The following is a 17218-nucleotide window of genomic DNA, read 5'->3' as shown; positions in this document are numbered from 1 at the left end:
GTTGTAGCTGTACAGGAACAGCTTGGCGAGAGGTGCAGCTAGCTCTGGGGCACAAGTCTTCAGCACAACAGCCAGGATGTTGTTGGAGCCCAGAGCCTTTGCTGTATCCAGTGCGCTCAGCCATTTCCTGATATCATGTGGAGTGAGGCAAATTGGCTGAAGACTGGCTTCTGTGATGGCGGGAACCTTAGGGGGAGGCCGATATACATCATCCACTCGGCACTTCTGGGTGATGATGGTTTTAAATGCTTCAGTCTTGTCTGTTGCACTCACGTGCTGGGCTCCGCCATCATTGAGGATGGGGATATTCATGGAGCCTCCTCCTCCCGTTAGTTGTTTAATGGTCCATCACCATTCACCACTGGATATGACAGGATTGCAGAACATGGATCTGCTCTGCTGATTGTGGGATCGCTTATCCCTGTCTATAATATGCTGCTTCTGCTGTTTAGCATGCATGTAGTCCTGTGTTGCAGCTTCCCCAGGTTGGCACCTCATTTTTGGGTATACCTGGTGCTGCTCCTGGCATCCTCTTCCACACTCCTCATTGAGCCAGGGTTGGTCCCCTGACTTGATGGTAATGGTAGAGTGAGGGATATGCCAGGCCATGAGGTTACAGATTGTGGTGGAATACAATTCTGCTGCTGCTGATGGCCCACAGCACATCATGAATGCCCAGTTTTGAGCTGCTAGATCTGTTCTGAATCTATCCCATTTAGCACGGTGGTAGTGCCACACAACACAATGGAGGGTGTCCTCGGTGTGAAGACAGGACTTTGTCTCCACAATGACACTGCGGTGGTCACTGCTATCAATGTTGTCATGGACAGATGCATCTGCGACAGGTAGATGGGTGAGGACGAGGTCAAGTAGGTTTTTCCCTCGTGCTCTCTCACCACCTGCTGCAGGCCCGGTCTGGCAGCTATGTCCTTCAGGACTTGGCCAGCTTAGTCAGTAGTGGTGCTACCGAGCCACTCTTGGTGACGGACATTAAATTCTCCCACCCAGAGTACATTCTATGCCCTTGCTACTTTCAGTGCTTCTTCCAAGTGGTGTTCACCATGGAGGAGCACTGATTCATCAGCTGAGGGAGGGCAGTAGGTGATAATCAGCAGGAGGTTTCCTTGCCAATGCTTGACCTGAAGCCATGAGACTACATGGGGTTTGGAGTCAATGTTGAGGACTCCCAGGGCCACTCCCTCCCGACTGTATACCGCTGAGCCACCTCCCCTGGTGGGCCTGTCCTGCCGGGGTGACTGGACATACCCAGGGATGGTGATGGAGGAGTCTGGGTCATTGGCTGAAAGGTCCACTGCTGTGGGTCTGGAGTCACATGTAGGCCCGACCAGGTAAGGACGGCAGATTTCCTTCCCTAAAGCACAATTAGTGAACCAGATGGGCTTTTACAACAATCCGATAGTTTCATGGTCACCATTACTGATACTAGCTTTTTATTCCAGATTTATTTAACTCAATTTTTTAATTCCCCAGCTGCTGTGGTGGGATTTGAACTCATGTCTCCAAATTATTCGTCCAGGCCTCTGGATTACTAGTCCTGTAACTTAACCACTGTGCTACCATTCCCATTTGCTGTGATAAGCAGACCCTTCTCCAGAGGCTAGATGCTACGGCCATTTATCCAAACAGAAATGAGCAGGTTAGCGTTGAGGAACCCCTTCGAGTCCCCATGTCTAGCAGATGTGGTGTGAGAAACCGCTGATCAGCCCCCTGATTAGCATCTGTTTTGCATGGAATTTGAATGTATAATGAAAGCCCCGTACCTCCTGTGTGGAAACCCGAACTGCAGACAGGTAACCACGTTTGGAAATTATCACGTGGGTGGGGAGATTCCCCTCCTCCCCACTTACTGAGTGGGTCCCCCCACCCACCCCAGGAAAGAAATGTCCTGCCTCCCACCTCACAGCCCATAGCGTTCTGAACTACCTCCTGCAGTCCAGTGTCTCTGGGAGACTCCCACAGCCAGGCTCGGGACGTTTAACAATCTTACCCCTTCGCCTCCCTTTGTATTTTTTGATCACGATGAAAACTGCAAGGAATCCGACTGCACAAAGCACGGCAACGGTGATACTCAGAGCCTGTCCCATTCCCAGAGCGGGCCGATGCAAACATTCCTGGAAATGTTCATCTGGGGAAACATGAAACAAACAAAAATGCAAGCAGCTCCCACTCACAAATCCCGGCAATCCTTTTCTTCCTATTTAATAAAACAATTAATTCTGTCTGTTTTTTCTCCCCTCCTCAAGGTGTTCAAAGTCTTTGCTACCTCTAGACTCGACCATTCCAACACAACCCTGGCCAGCCTCCCACATCCTACCCTCGGTAAACTTGAGGTCATCCAAAACTCTGCTGCCTGTGTCCTAACTCGCACCAAGTCCCGTTCACCCATCATCGCTATACTCGCTGGCCTACATTGGCTCCCAGTTAAAATTCTCATCCTTGTTTTCAAATTCCTCCATGGTCTCGCCCCTCCCTAACTATGTAACCTCCTCCAGCCCTACAAACCTCCGAGATCTCTGCACTCCTCCAATTCTGGCCTCTTGCGTTTCCCCCAATTCCCATTGCTCCACCATTGGCGGCCGTGCCTTCAGCTTCCTGGGCCCTAAGCTCTGGAATTCCCTCCCTAAACCTCTCTATGTCTCTCTCCTTTAAGACGCTCCTTAAAACTGACATCTTTGGTCAAGCTTTTGGTCACCTGTCCTCATATCTCCTTATGTGGCTCGGTGTCAAATTTTGTTTCATAATCACTCCTGTGAAGCACCTTGGGACATTTTACTATGTGAAAAGCGCTATATAAATAAAAGTTGTTGTTGTTGCATTGACTCCCCTTTCGGGATACGGTCCCACAGTAGACAGCTAGCTCTCCCTGTGCTTGGTCTGGGAAATGTACCCAATGAGACAGCCTTGATCTCCTTGCAGGTTCAGACACAACACAATGCACTTTCTGTATTCCAAAGACAGTTTGAGGATTTTGCCCAGTGATAATCCCAGCTGAGATTAACTAAGCGCAGGTGATGTATTTAAACACTGACCGGCCAGGGAGATTATACAGCTCACTTATGAAAAAGGTTTACCAGACACTTGAGCACATAATCTAGGCTGACACTCCAGTGCAGTACTGAGGGAGTGATGCACTGTCGGAGGTGCAGTCTTTCAATGAGACGTTAATCTGCTCAGGTGGACTTCAACAATCCTATGGCATTATACGAAGAAGAGCAGAGGTGTTTTCCCCGGTGTCCTGGCCAATATTTATCCCACAACCAACATCATTAATACAGATTATCTGGTCATTATCACATTGCTGTTTGTGGGAGCTTGCTGTGTGCAAACTGCTTGCCATGTTTCTTACATTACAACAGTGACTACACTCCACAAGTACTTCACTGGCTTTAAAGTGCTCCGGGATGCCCTGAGGTTGCAAAAGGTGCTATATAAATGTGAATTCTTTCTTTCTTTCTCCTGACCTGTGATCAGCTGTGGAGCCTCGACCCTGTTGACTGGGTTTTGGACGATGCAGGTGTAAGTGCCACAGTCCGAACTGGTCACGTTGGCCACTCTGAAACTGCGATAGTTGATCAACGGCCGGAACTGTTGGCCACTCACGAGGATTTTGTTGTCTTTCATCCAGGAGACTTGTGGGTCGGAGCCGTTCTCGACTGTGCAGTTCATGATCAGCATTGGGTGGGGAGCACCTTCTGTCCGCACTGTAATCCTGGGCTCCGAAACTGGAACTAAATCAGAGGGACCGTCCATGTGAGGCGGAGGAAACCAGAAGCGTGCAACTGGAGGCAATGTAAACGGCACGAACTGGTGCACTACTGAACCATATGGGCCAGGGAGGGCCCATTCCAACACCCATCTGTTGGGGCTATGCAGTTAGCCTCAGTACCCTGGGCCATGGATAAGGACAACATTAGCAATGGTTCCTTCTCCTGATCCTGATGGAAAGTCACAGAAACACAGACCCCCGACCCCTCACTGGGGGGGAAATCACAGACCCAGACCACCGTCTCGTCACTGGGGGGGAATCACAGATCCCTGACCCCTCACTGGGGGGGAATCACAGACCCCCGTTCTGTCACTGAGGGGAATCACAGGCCCCCGTTCTGTCACTGGGGGGGAATCACAAACCCCCGTTCTGTCACTGGGGGGAATTACAGGCCCCCGACCCCTCACTGGGGGGAATCACAGACCCAGACCGTCGTTCTGTCACTGGGGGGAATCACAGACCCAGACCCCCGTTCTGTCACTGGGGGGAATCACAGACCCAGACCCCCGTTCTGTCACTGGGGGGAATCACAGACCCAGACCCTCGTTCTGTCACTGGGGGGAATCACAGACCCAGACCCCTGTTCCATCACTGGGGGGAATCAGAGACCCCCGTTCTGTCACTGGGGGGAAATCACAGACCCCCGACCCCTCACTGGGGGGAATCACAGACCCCTGACCCCTCACTGGGGGGAATCACAGACCTCCGTTCTGTCACTGGGAGGAATTACAGGCCCCCGACCCCTCACTGGGGGAATCACAGAGCCCCGTCCCCTCACTGGGGGAAATCACAGGCCCCCGACCCCTCACTGGGGGAATCACAGAGCCCCGACCCCTCACTGGGGGAATCACAGACCCAGACCCCTCACTGGGGGGAATCACAGACCCAGACCCCTCACTGGGGGGAATCACAGAGCCCCATCCCCTCACTGGGTGGTCCAGTGTGAGATGACCTTGTGCAGGGAAACTCCCCTTTCACCTGCTACAAAGATTCTGAGTGAAACGATTTTATTTAATGAAGGTTTTATAGGTCAACCTTCACCACACAAAACTAGCCTGCTCATGGAGGGAATCAATGTCTCTCCGTGGCTGGATAACTGGGGCTGGTTGTTCCGAGGGTGAATATGGGATGCAATGTCGGAGGCAGGGTATAGGGAGCTTTGACGCGTGGGTTTTTTAAAAAATCTGGGAGTGCTAAAAGTTGATTCTTGGTGACCTCCCTCACCTTTAATGAGCTAAAAATTTCTTATGAAAATGTTATAAACTGACCTAGCACCGTCAGGTTGATGAATGTACGAACTTCCAGTCCAGAACTCGGTGTGATGGTTATCATGTAGTGACCCTCATCCTGGAGGCTCAGTTGGTGGATGACCAGCGAGTTGTTTTCTGGGTCATAGGTCACGCGTCCCTCGTACTTGGGGAAGATCTTGGCGGACGCGTTTGATGCCTTCTGGTACTGGACGATATGCTGGCTCCCTCTCTGCCAGATGATGGTTTGTGTCGAGCGAGAGTCATCCATGTTCACCTCCACCACAAGACAGACGGGTCGATGCAGGAATCCAGTCACTAGCTTTGTATGTGCAGATACTGAAAGGGAATGAAACACATTAAAAGAACAGAAAGCTGGGTTTTTTCAGGACTCCCGACACCAGCCTTTCACCACAGAGAATGTTTTTGTTTGGCTGGCTGATACATGCGGAGACCCATCTCCGTAATACACCACACGTGCGGAGACCCATCTCCGTCCAGCAGAGGCTACGAATCCGGCTTCTGAGAACTCCACACCGTAGTTTCTGTTAGACCCACATGGAGTGCAGCTTCTCGCCCCATAGGGACAGCACTCCCCAGTCACCCGTCCAGAGAACACAAGATGCTGGTTGGAAGACCAAAGCATTGAGACCCCCAAGTGTGCGCAGGGTTACAAATATTTTGTTGTGAACAATAAAAAATAATTAAATCAAAGTCAAGTGCCCCCTGATTAAAGGGGTAAATGTTTCCACCTTGATTTAACCAGGGAAAGCTGTGCAGCTCGTCCCCCTCCACTTTTATAGGGGGCACTTGTAAAATATTGAATTTTAATGCCCTAAAAAAACACCAAAAAAACCCTACAAAAATACAAAAAAAAAACAAAAATACAAAAAAAAAGAGGGCTGTTATAAGTGTCTGGAGTGTCCCCCAGATCGGGGGGCACTCGATCTAATGTTGATTAGTTTACTCTAAAAGAGTTGTGCAGCTCGTCAGCAGAGATCTTCTTGTCTACTGGATTTTTGTCCATTTGGGTTTCTGTTCACCAAAGCTATTAAGGGATATGGAGTTAGGTCACAGATCAACCACTGAATGGTGGAACAGGCTTGAGGGGCTAAATGGCCTCCTCTGTTCCTATGTCCCGAAGTGCTTTTGGTATTTTCAGACGTTAAAGGTGCTATATAAATGCAAGTTGTTGTTGCCCATAACTGCCTTGCAGCGTTAGCTGGCTCTGAGTGGGAATCATAGACAGCCCACCGTACCTGTGGCGGCTCTTTGAAAGAGCGACCCAATTAATCCCACAACCTCACCCAACTGCTCTTTCCCCACAGCCCTGCAAAATGTCCCCCTTCAAGTGTTTATCCAATTCCCTTCTGAATGTTACTGTTGAATCTGCTTCCAATCCCCTTTCAGGCCGCGCGTTCCCGATCACAACAACCCGCTGGGTATTTTATTTCCACCAGTTTAGCCACCTTGACGTTCCAATGGCTCTTGACCCCATTTCCACCGCGCACATCAATATCCTTCCCTGCTAACTTATTTCACAGCTCAATTATCCCGAGATTTAAACCCTTGGGCCAAAGTGAACGGTCTTGGCGATACCCTTTATAACCTCAAAAGTTGTGTAATGATATGACTGAACAAGACAGAGAATGATCGGCTCCCACAAGGCTTTTGAACGCACAGTTTTGAAGTAACATTCACACTTACCTCCCTGCATCAGCCCAAGGAGCAGGATTACGAATGATGTTAAATATCTTTGTGAACACAGCATAGCTCTGACGGTTTCAGAAACACGTCGCAGGAACGTGCCTCGGTCGATTGCGGAGAATTCCAAATCAAACTGAGGCAACATGTCAGAACGGGACAAAAACCCCACAAATAAGTTAGTAGCAGTTTATCCCAGAATGATGTTCTATCACAAATCAGCATCAGAAAAGATTTTTTCCGCTGTGCATTACCCTCTTGTGAGTCCTCACCGTTTCCGTTCCATATAAACCGGAACAGATATAGAGATGAAAATAAGGCGAAACCACAGTGCAGATTATGTCTATCAGCAATATTGGTCCCTCCACCAGCAGCCTTTCAAACTCAGTGTGTCTGTGACCCCCCCACCCGGTGATGGGCCAGGGCTAAATCATCAGTTCACCTCGCCGCCTTTTCATTCATATTTCTCACCTCCTTTCTGGGTCCGAGGTGTCACAAGCTGTACCTTGGCCGACAGATCAGGCAGACAGGAGGCTTGCTTCCAGGTTCTGCCAGCGACCTTCAATAGACCACAACAGCACTCTGCACTTGTACCTGTACCTTGACATGACGATGAAACTGCTCTGGTTACACATCTCTACTTCCTGTCTCAGTGTTTGGATCAATCAGGTTCACTCTCTGTGCTTTCCGAGGTCCCATCGTGTTGCTTAAAACAATAACATCTTTTACAAACTCAGGTATTATACAATGTACAGTGTGAAGCTGTATGATGCATGGAGACAAAAGAATGTCCAGGTACATGAGAAGGCCATTAGGCCCAACAAGCCAATCCCGCCTGAACCCCACTCTCAACCCCACATATCCACCATGTCCCTCAACCCCACCTAATCCCTCAGCCCCAGCTACCCCCATATCCCTCAACCCCACCTACTCACCTTCCCCCATATCCCTCAACCCCACCTACCCACTGTTATATATGTGGACTTGTATTTACTCTGTTCAGCCACCAGAGGGCTCATCCCCTGGAGTCCCAAGGGATCCCATAATCCCTTGGGAGCACAGGTATTTAAGGAGGCTTCACAGGTTGGAGAGGCACTCTGGAGACCTGCAATAAAAGACTAAGGTCACACTTTACTTTGAGCTCATAGTGTTCAGTCTGACACTTTCTCCATACACAACAACTGGCGACGAGATACAGATAGCGAAACCAAAGATGCAGAGAACAGTGGGCATCCTGGAGAAATTTTCGGAGGGAGATGATTGGGAAACTTTTATGGAGCAACTCGACCAATACTTCGTGGCCAATGAGCCAGATGGGGAAGAGAGCGCTGCCAAAGGAAGGGTGATCCTCCTCACCGTGTGGGGCCTCATGAAGAATCTGCTCACTCCAGCGAAACCCACGGAGAAATCGTACGACGATTTGTGCACACTGGTCCGAGAGCATTTGAACCTGAAGGAAAGTGTTCTGATGGTGAGGTACCGGTTCTACACCTATAAAAAGGTCTGAAGGCCAGGAAGTGGCGAGTTATGTCGCCGAGTTAAGACGTCTTGCAGGACATTGCGAATTTGAAGGACATTTGGAGCACATGCTCAGAGACTTTTTTGTACTTGGCATTGGCCACAAAACCATACTTTGCAAACTTTTGAGACTTGTAGAGACCCCAACCTTGAGTAAGGCCATAGCGATAGCCCAGGCGTTCATTGCCACCAGTGACAATACGAAGCAAATCTCTCAGCACACAAGTGCTGTTACAAGTACTGTGAACAAAGTGATGTTGTTTTCGAATCGTAACGGACAGGGCCGGTCACACATACCTGCAGCTGCACGTCTGCAGATGACTGAGAGTCCACCATCAAGGCCATTAACACCTTGTTGGCGCTGCGGGGGTGATCATCGGTTCCATTCATGCCTATTCAAAGAGTACGTTTGCAAAGGCTGTGGAAGAATGGGACACCTCCAACGAGTGTGCAGGCGAGCTGCTAAGCCTGTTAAACCTGCAAACCACCATGTTGCAGAGGAGGACAGATCCACAGAGGATCACGATGAACCAAAGCCTCAGATAGAGAAGGCAGAGGTACATGGGATGCACACATAAATTGTCCCCCGATAATGCTGAATGTTGAACTAAATGGACTCCTGGTGTCAATGGAGCTGGTCACGGGCGCGAGCCAGTCCATCATGGGCAAAAAGACTTTCGAAAGGTTGTGGGGCAACAAGGCCTCAAGGCCAGTCTTAACTCCAGTTCGCACAAAACTAAGAACTTACACGAAAGAACTGATTTCTGTAATCGGCAGTGCTACCGTAAAGGTCTCCTATGATGGAGCGGTACACAAGCTACCACTCTGGGTGGTACCGGGCGATGGTCCCACGCTGCTCGGCAGGAGCTGGCTGAGAAAGATACGCTGGAACTGGGACAACGTCCGAGCGCTATCGCCCGCTGATGACACTTTGTGTGCCCAGATCTTAAACAAATTTCCTTCGCTGTTCGAACCAGGCATCGGGAAATTCCAAGGAGCAAAAGTGCAGATCCTCCTAATTCCGGGGGCGCGACCCATCCATCACAAGGCGAGAGCAGTACCGTACATGATGAGAGAAAGGATAGAGATTGAGCTAGACCAGCTGCAAAGAGAGGGCATCATTTCACCGATCGAGTTCAGCGAGTGGGCCAGTCCTATTATCCCAATTCTCAAGGGAGACAGCAACATCAGAATCTGTGGTGATTACAAAGTAACTATCAATCGTTTCTCCCTGCAGGACAAATACCCACTACTAAAGGCCGATGACCTCTTTGCAACGCTGGCGGGAGAAAAAACGTTCACGAAGCTGGATCTGACTTCAACCTACATGACGCAGGAACTGGAGGAATCATTGAAGGCCCTCACCTGCATCAACACACACAAAGGTCTTTTTGTTTATAACAGATGCCCATTTGGAATCTGATCAGTGGCGGCGATATTCCAGAGAAACATGGAAAGTTTACTGAAGTCGGTCCCGCACACCGTGGTCTTCCAGGACGATATCTTGGTCACAGGTCGGAACACAGTTGAGCACCTGCAGAACCTGGAGGAGGTTCTTAGTCGACTCAACCGTGTGGGGCTCAGGTTAAAATGCTCGAAGTGCATTTTCCTGGCGCCTGAAGTGGAGTTCCTGGGAAGGAGGATTGCGGCGGACGGCATCAGGCCCATCAACGCGAAGACGGAGGCAATCGAGAACACACCGAGGCCACAGAACGTAACGGAGCTGCGGTCTTTTCTGGGACTCCTTAACTACTTTGGTAACTTCTTACCGGGTCTCAGCACACTGCTAGAACCACTCCATGTCTTACTACAAAAAGGGGACGAATGGGTTTGGGGCAAAAGCCAAGAAAATGCCATTGTAAAAGCGAGAAAATTGCTATGCTCAAACAAATTGCTTGTGTTGTATGATCCATGTAAGCGTTTGGTACTAGCATGTGATGCTTGTCATATGGCATCGGGTGTGTATTGCAACAAGCTAATGATTTCGGGAAACTGCAACCGGTTGCTTATGCATCCAGGAGTCTGTCTAAGGCTGAGAGAGCCTACAGCATGATTGAAAGAAGCGTTAGCGTGTATCTATGGGGTAAAGAAAATGCATCAATACCTGTTTGGGCTAAAATTCGAATTGGAAACTGACCATAAGCCACTTAAATCCCTGTTTTCCAAGAATAAAGGGATAAATACCAACGCATCGGCCCGCATCCAGAGATGGGTGCTCGCGTTGTCCGCATACAACTACACCATCCGCCACAGGCCAGGCACAGAAAACTGTACCAATGCTCTCAGTAGGCTGCCATTGCCCACCATGGGGGTGGAAATGGCGCAGCCCGCAGATCTAGCCATGGTTGTGGAAGCATTTTGAGAGTGAGCAATCACCTGTCACCGTCCGGCAGATTAAAACCTGGACAAGCCAGGACCCCTTATTATCTCTAGTCAAAAGCTGTGTGCTTCATGGGAGTTGGTCCAGTGTCCCAGTGGAAATGCAGGAAGAGATAAAGACGTTCCAGCGGTGCAAAGATGAAATGTCTATACAGGCAGACTGCCTTCTGTGGGGCAATCGAGTAGTGGTCCCGAAGAAGGGCAGAGACACCTTCATCAATGACCTCCACAGTACCCACCCAGGCATCGTAATGATGAAAGCGATAGCCAGATCTCACGTGTGGTGGCCTGGTATCGATGCAAACTTACGAGTACTGCGTTTACAAATGTAAAACATGCTCGCAGTTAAGCAATGTACCCAGGGAGGCGCCGCTAAGTTTATGGTCTTGGCCCTCTAAATGAGTCCTCTGGTGGTACCTTGTAATCCCTTGGGAGCACAGGTATTTAAGGAGACTTCCCAGGTTTGCAGGCACTCTGGAGACCTGCAACAAAAGACTGTCACACTTTACTTTGAGCTCAGTGTTCAGACTCTTCCTCCATACACAACACCCACCTTCCCCCATATCCCTCAACCCCACCTACCCATTTCTCACCACTTCTCCCAAACCCACTTACTCTCCAGATCCCTTGTGTTTCTGAGATATAAAATGCAATATACATGTACTTTTTAATTATCTCTATTAATTCTTTCTGTGTAAACGGCAGTTTCAAAGTGACTTTCCTGCTCGAGATTGTGAGCTGGACAGAGATTGCATTGTGTTGTATTTCTGGTGCATGGCTGAGATCACATGTGTTGCCTGTGGTTTCTTATCTTTCATCAATCGAAGAGTTAACTGCAAACACTTTTCATTCCAGCCCGAGCCTGCTCACTGTCTGATTGTGCTTAACGTTTTCATACACACCTTGCAACTGCCATCTTTGGGCAATAATGGATAGGCCCGTAGGGTTCTTCAAAAGACTTTTTTCTATCCTCATACGTTTTACAAGATTTTTAATGAAGTGGATATGAAAATGTTTTATACCATACCGGAGAAGATTCTATGCATTAAGACAGTGTTGTCTAATATGTTAGCCACTAGCAACATGTGGTTCATTGCATTTCTGATTAATAAATAAAAATTAAGAGACAGGGTTGTGGAGCCTGTGATCTCAACACTCATATTCGCACCGTGTGTGTGAACTTTAACCTTTTTGTGTAAAAGGTTAAGACGAAAAGAAGAGTGTGCGATTGCTTCATTTTCTTGTTACTGAATGGTGATAGATGTTTGTTAAGTAAATATACACGTGTGAAGTATATTTACCGATATTGTGTGTAAGGCATCTTCAACTAAAACTGGTGCAACTGGCTCACGGTGTCAATGTAACACCCTGTGGCTAGTCAGCAACTTCGACTGAACAACACGATCGAAGAGATAAACACAGGAATTCAGAGTTCAGGAGTCCTACGTTCCCCCTGGCTCGAAAGACTAGAATTAGGGGGCACAGTCTCAGGATAAGGGGTCGGCCATTTAGGATTGAGACGAGGAGAAATTTCTTCACTTAGAATCTTTGGAATTCTCTACCCCAGAGGGCTGTGGGTGCTGAACCATTGAGTCTATTCAAGACTGAGATCGCTAGATTTTTGGACTCTCAGGGAATCAAGGGATATGGGGATCGGTCGAGGAAGTGGAGTTGAGGTAGAAGATCAGCCATGATCTCATTGAATGGCGGAGCAAGCTCGAGGGGCCGTATGGCCTACTCCTGCTCCTAATTCTTGTGTTCTTGTGTCCAATCTCTCAACGTTTGCCATGCTTCTGATGGCAGAGCCTTCAGCCGCCTACTTCTTGCGCTCTGGAAATCCCTCCCTGAACCCCTTCCCCTCTGCTCTTCTCTCCATCTTTAAAAATGCTCTCAAAGCCAGTATTTCTGACCAGTTTTCAGTCCCCCATCCTTCCATCACTCACTCGATGTCCTTTCCTTCTCCCTTGGGACATAAATGCAAGTTGTTGCTTGTGGACCCTGTCCTCACAATGTCCACGCACGCACACACGTTCCAACAAACCACTGGAGAGAGGTCAGGAGTGGGAACCTTGCCTGATTTCCACCTCTTTAACCCTGCTCAAGTCCATGATACTGCCCCTACCTGCACTCTGACTGAGATCAGCAGAGCAGCGACCAAAGGTGGAACCTTTCTGGCTGAATAGCGCAGATGAATACGTGGCTTGAGCAGTGGTGCAACAGGGAGGGATTCAAATTGCTGGGGCATTGGAACCGGTTCTGGGGGAGGTGGGACCAGTACAAACCGGACGGTCTGCACCTGGGCAGGACCGGAACCAATGTCCTAGGGGGAGTGTTTGCTAGTGCTGTTGGGGAGGATTTAAACTGATATGGCAGGGGGATGGGAACCAATGCAGGGAGACAGAGGGAAACAAAAAGGAGGCAAAAGCAAAAGACAGGAAGGAGATGAGGAAAAGTGGAGGGCAGAGAAACCCAAGGCAAAGAACAAAAAGGGCTACTGTACAGCAAAATTCTAAAAGGACAAAGGGTGTTAAAAGAACAAGCCTGAAGGCTTTGTGTCTTAATGCAAGGAGTATCCGCAATAAAGTGGATGAATTAACTGTGCAAATAGATGTTAACAAATATGATGTGATTGGGATTACGGAGACGTGGCTCCAGGATGATCAGGGCTGGGAACTCAACATCCAGGGGTATTCAACATTCAGGAAAGATAGAATAAAAGGAAAAGGAGGTGGGGTAGCATTGCTGGTTAAGGAGGAGATTAATGCAATAGTTCGGAAGGACATTAGCTTGGATGATGTGGAATCTATATGGGTAGAGCTGCAGAATACCAAAGGACAAAAAACGTTAGTGGGAGTTGTGTACAGACCTCCAAACAGTAGTAGTGATATTGGGGAGGGCAACAAACATGAAATTAGGGGTGCGTGCAATAAAGGTGCAGCAGTTATAATGGGTGACTTTAATATGCACATAGATTGGGTTAACCAAACTGGAAGCAATACGGTAGAGGAGGATTTCCTGGAGTGCATAAGGGATGGTTTTTTAGACCAATATGTCGAGGAACCAACTAGGGGGGAGGCCATCTTAGACTGGGTGTTGTGTAATGAGAGAGGATTAATTAGCAATCTCGTTGTGCGAGGCCCCTTGGGGAAGAGTGACCATAATATGGTGGAATTCTGCATTAGGATGGAGAATGAAACAGTTAATTCAGAGACCATGGTCCAGAACTTAAAGAAGGGTAACTTTGAAGGTATGAGGCGTGAATTGGCTAGGATAGATTGGCGAATGATACTTAAGGGGTTGACTGTGGATGGGCAATGGCAGACATTTAGAGACCGCATGGATGAACTACAACAATTGTACATTCCTGTCTGTCGTAAAAAATAAAAAAGGGAAGGTGGCTCAACCGTGGCTATCAAGGGAAATCAGGGATAGTATTAAAGCCAAGGAAGTGGCATACAAATTGGCCAGAAATAGCAGAGAACCTGGGGACTGGGAGAAATTTAGAACTCAGCAGAGGAGGACAAAGGGTTTGATTAGGGCAGGGAAAATGGAGTATGAGAAGAAGCTTGCAGGGAACATTAAGAAGGATTGCAAAAGTTTCTATAGATATGTAAAGAGAAAAAGGTTAGTAAAGACAAACGTAGGTCCCCTGCAGTCAGAATCAGGGGAAGTCATAACGGGGAACAAAGAAATGGCGGACCAATTGAACAAGTACTTTGGTTCGGTATTCACTGAGGAGGACACAAACAACCTACCGGATATAAAAGGGGTCGGAGGGTCTAGTAAGGAGGAGGAACTGAGGGAAATCCTTATTAGTCGGGAAATTGTGTTGGGGAAATTGATGGGATTGAAGGCCGATAAATCCCCAGGGCCTGATGGACTGCATCCCAGAGTACTTAAGGAGGTGGCCTTGGAAATAGTGGATGCATTGACAGTCATTTTCCAACATTCCATTGACTCTGGATCAGTTCCTATGGAGTGGAGGGTAGCCAATGTAACCCCACTTTTTAAAAAAGGAGGGAGAGAGAAAACAGGGAATTACAGCCTGACATCGGTAGTGGGTAAAATGATGGAATCAATTATTAAGGATGTCATAGCATTTGGCATTTGGAAAGAGGTAATATGATAGGTCCAAGTCAGCATGGATTTGTGAAAGGGAAATCATGCTTGACAAATCTTCTGGGATTTTTTGAGGATGTTTCCAGTAGAGTGGACAAGGGAGAACCAGTTGATGTGGTATATTTGGGTTTCAGAAGGCTTTCGACAAGGTCCCACACAAGAGATTAATGTGCAAAGTTAAAGCACATGGGATTGGGGGTAGTGTGCTGACATGGATTGAGAACTGGTTGTCAGACAGGAAGCAAAGAGTAGGAGTAAATGGGGACTTTTCAGAATGGCAGGCAGTGACTAGTGGGGTACCGCAAGGTTCTGTGCTGGGGCCCCAGCTGTTTACACTGTACATTAATGATTTAGACGAGGGGATTAAATGTAGTATCTCCAAATTTGCGGATGACACTAAGTTGGGTGGCAGTGTGAGCTGCAAGGAGGATTCTATGAGGCTGCAGAGCGACTTGGATAGGTTAGGTGAGTGGGAAAATGCATGGCAGATGAAGTATAATGTGGAAAAATGTGAGGTTATCCACTTTGGTGGTAAAAACAGAGAGACAGACTATTATCTGAATGGTGACAGATTAGGAAAAGGGGAGATGCAAAGAGACCTGGGTGTCATGGTACATCAGTCATTGAAGGTTGGCATGCAGGTACAGCAGGCGGTTAAGAAAGCAAATGGCATGTTGGCCTTCATAGCGAGAGGATTTGAGTACAAGGGCAGGGAGGTGTTGCTACAATTGTACAGGGCCTTGGTGAGGCCACACCTGGAGTATTGTGTACAGTTTTGGTCTCCTAACCTGAGGAAGGACATTCTTGCTATTGAGGGAGTGCAGCGAAGGTTCACCAGACTGATTTCCGGGATGGCGGGACTGACCTATCAAGAAAGACTGGATCAACTGGGCTTGTATTCACTGGAGTTCAGAAGAATGAGAGGGGACCTCATAGAAACGTTTAAAATTCTGACGGGGTTAGACAGGTTAGATGCAGGAAGAATGTTCCCAATGTTGGGGAAGTCCAGAACCAGGGGACACAGTCTAAGGATAAGGGGGAAGCCATTTAGGACCGAGATGAGGAGGAATTTCTTCACCCAGAGAGTGGTGAACCTGTGGAATTATCTACCACAGAAAGTTGTTGAGGCCAATTCACTAAATATATTCAAAAAGGAGTTAGATGAAGTCCTTACTACTAGGGGGATCAAGGGGTATGGTGAGAAAGCAGGAATGGGGTACTGAAGTTGCATGTTCAGCCATGAACTCATTGAATGGCGGTGCAGGCTAGAAGGGCCAAATGGCCTACTCCTGCACCTATTTTCTATGTTTCTATGAATTACTCACCGCCTTAAACAGCTGAGTTTTTGCCGAAAAAAATAGAATACATTTTAAAACGAAACACAAATATATTAAAAAAGCTATCATGAACATTATGTGTGTTGAATTTTAAACCCTCCAATATAAATCAGTATACTCTAATCCTCTGATTACAGATTACACAGGAGTGGTTACCCTCAGATTACAGATTACATCTCGAGCCCTGGAGCAGATCTACGATCCATGTAATCAGTGATTCTTCCTAGAATGCCAGTTTTATTATCTTTGATTCCTTCTGAATGCCTCTTTGTTTGTTGTTACTTCGCTGTAATCTTCAATACTTTAATGATTTGTCGATGAAGAGGCCACTGAACCAGCTGTTCAGTTAAAGGAATGTTACAATTGGCTGTGGTAGTGTTGTGGCTGTGTTACTGGCTAGTGATCCAGAGGCTTGACAAATAAATTCGGAGAATGCGAGTTCAAATCCCACCGTGGGAATTTGAATCAGTCTAAAAAGCTCTGCAAATAAAAAGCTGGTCTCAGTAAAAGGGACCAGGAAACTGAACAATGGAACTGGATGAAATTAAAGGAGAAGACTTGCCTTCAGATAGCGCCTTTCACGACCTTGTTGTGTCTCAAAGTGCTTTACAGCTAATGAAGTACTTTTAAAGTGTAGTCACTATTTTAATGTAGGAAACGTGGCAGAATTGATTTTTAAGGGAGAAATATTGACCATAAGTTTACAAAGGGTTGACAAATTACATGCCTTACCTTGTGAAGTTCAATGGCTTAAATTGTGAGGACAGATTGCATAAACAAGGTTTGTATTCCCATGAGTTTCAAAATATTTCTATGAGGAGAGATTGAGTAGAGAATGAGTATTGTCTGGAGTATAGGAGAAAGAGAGGTGATCTCATTGAAATATAAAAAATTCTGAGGGGGATTGACAGGGTAGATGCTGAGAGGCTGTTTCCCCGGGCTGGGGATTCTAGAACCAGGGGTCATAGTCTCAGGATAAGGGGTCGGCCATTTAGGACTCTGATAAGGAAAAATTTCTTCAGGGTTTGACTCCTTGGAATTCTCTACCCCAGAGGGCTGTGGATGCTGTGGATGAGTATATTCAAGGCTGAGATAGATAGATTTTTTGACACGGAGGGAAATCAAGG

The 17218-nt window shown here is 47.6% G+C and overlaps 1 protein-coding gene across 1 annotated transcript; it reads right to left on the bottom strand.

Annotated features, from left to right (window-relative positions):
* Positions 1-329: 329 nt before the first annotated feature.
* On the bottom strand, positions 330-6809 carry LOC139275678 (hepatic and glial cell adhesion molecule-like). The gene is made up of 5 exons (XM_070892844.1): positions 6742-6809; positions 5056-5373; positions 3483-3749; positions 2009-2146; positions 330-361 (listed from the first exon to the last, which is right to left on the bottom strand). The coding sequence occupies exons 1-5, from the start codon at positions 6803-6805 to the stop codon at positions 330-332; spliced, it is 819 nt and encodes a 272-aa protein (XP_070748945.1). The 5' UTR covers positions 6806-6809.
* Positions 6810-17218: the final 10409 nt, after the last annotated feature.

This window comes from Pristiophorus japonicus, chromosome 11, assembly GCF_044704955.1.
Source record: "Pristiophorus japonicus isolate sPriJap1 chromosome 11, sPriJap1.hap1, whole genome shotgun sequence".
NCBI classification, from domain to species: Eukaryota; Metazoa; Chordata; class Chondrichthyes; family Pristiophoridae; genus Pristiophorus; species Pristiophorus japonicus.
This window is presented reverse-complemented; position numbering and strand designations above follow the sequence as displayed.

What these genes read in the sequence shown, in the direction of transcription:
- LOC139275678 (XM_070892844.1), bottom strand. Translation starts at nt 6,805, where the DNA reads ATGCTGTGTTCACAAAGATATTTAACATCATTCGTAATCCTGCTCCTT. An exon ending in CCTTGGGCTGATGCAGGGAG is followed by an intron (nt 5,374 to 6,741) that starts GTAAGTGTGAAT and finishes ATTCCCTTTCAG; the next exon opens with TATCTGCACATACAAAGCTA. An exon ending in GGCTCCACAGCTGATCACAG is followed by an intron (nt 2,147 to 3,482) that starts GTCAGGAGAAAG and finishes ATGTTTCCCCAG; the next exon opens with ATGAACATTTCCAGGAATGT.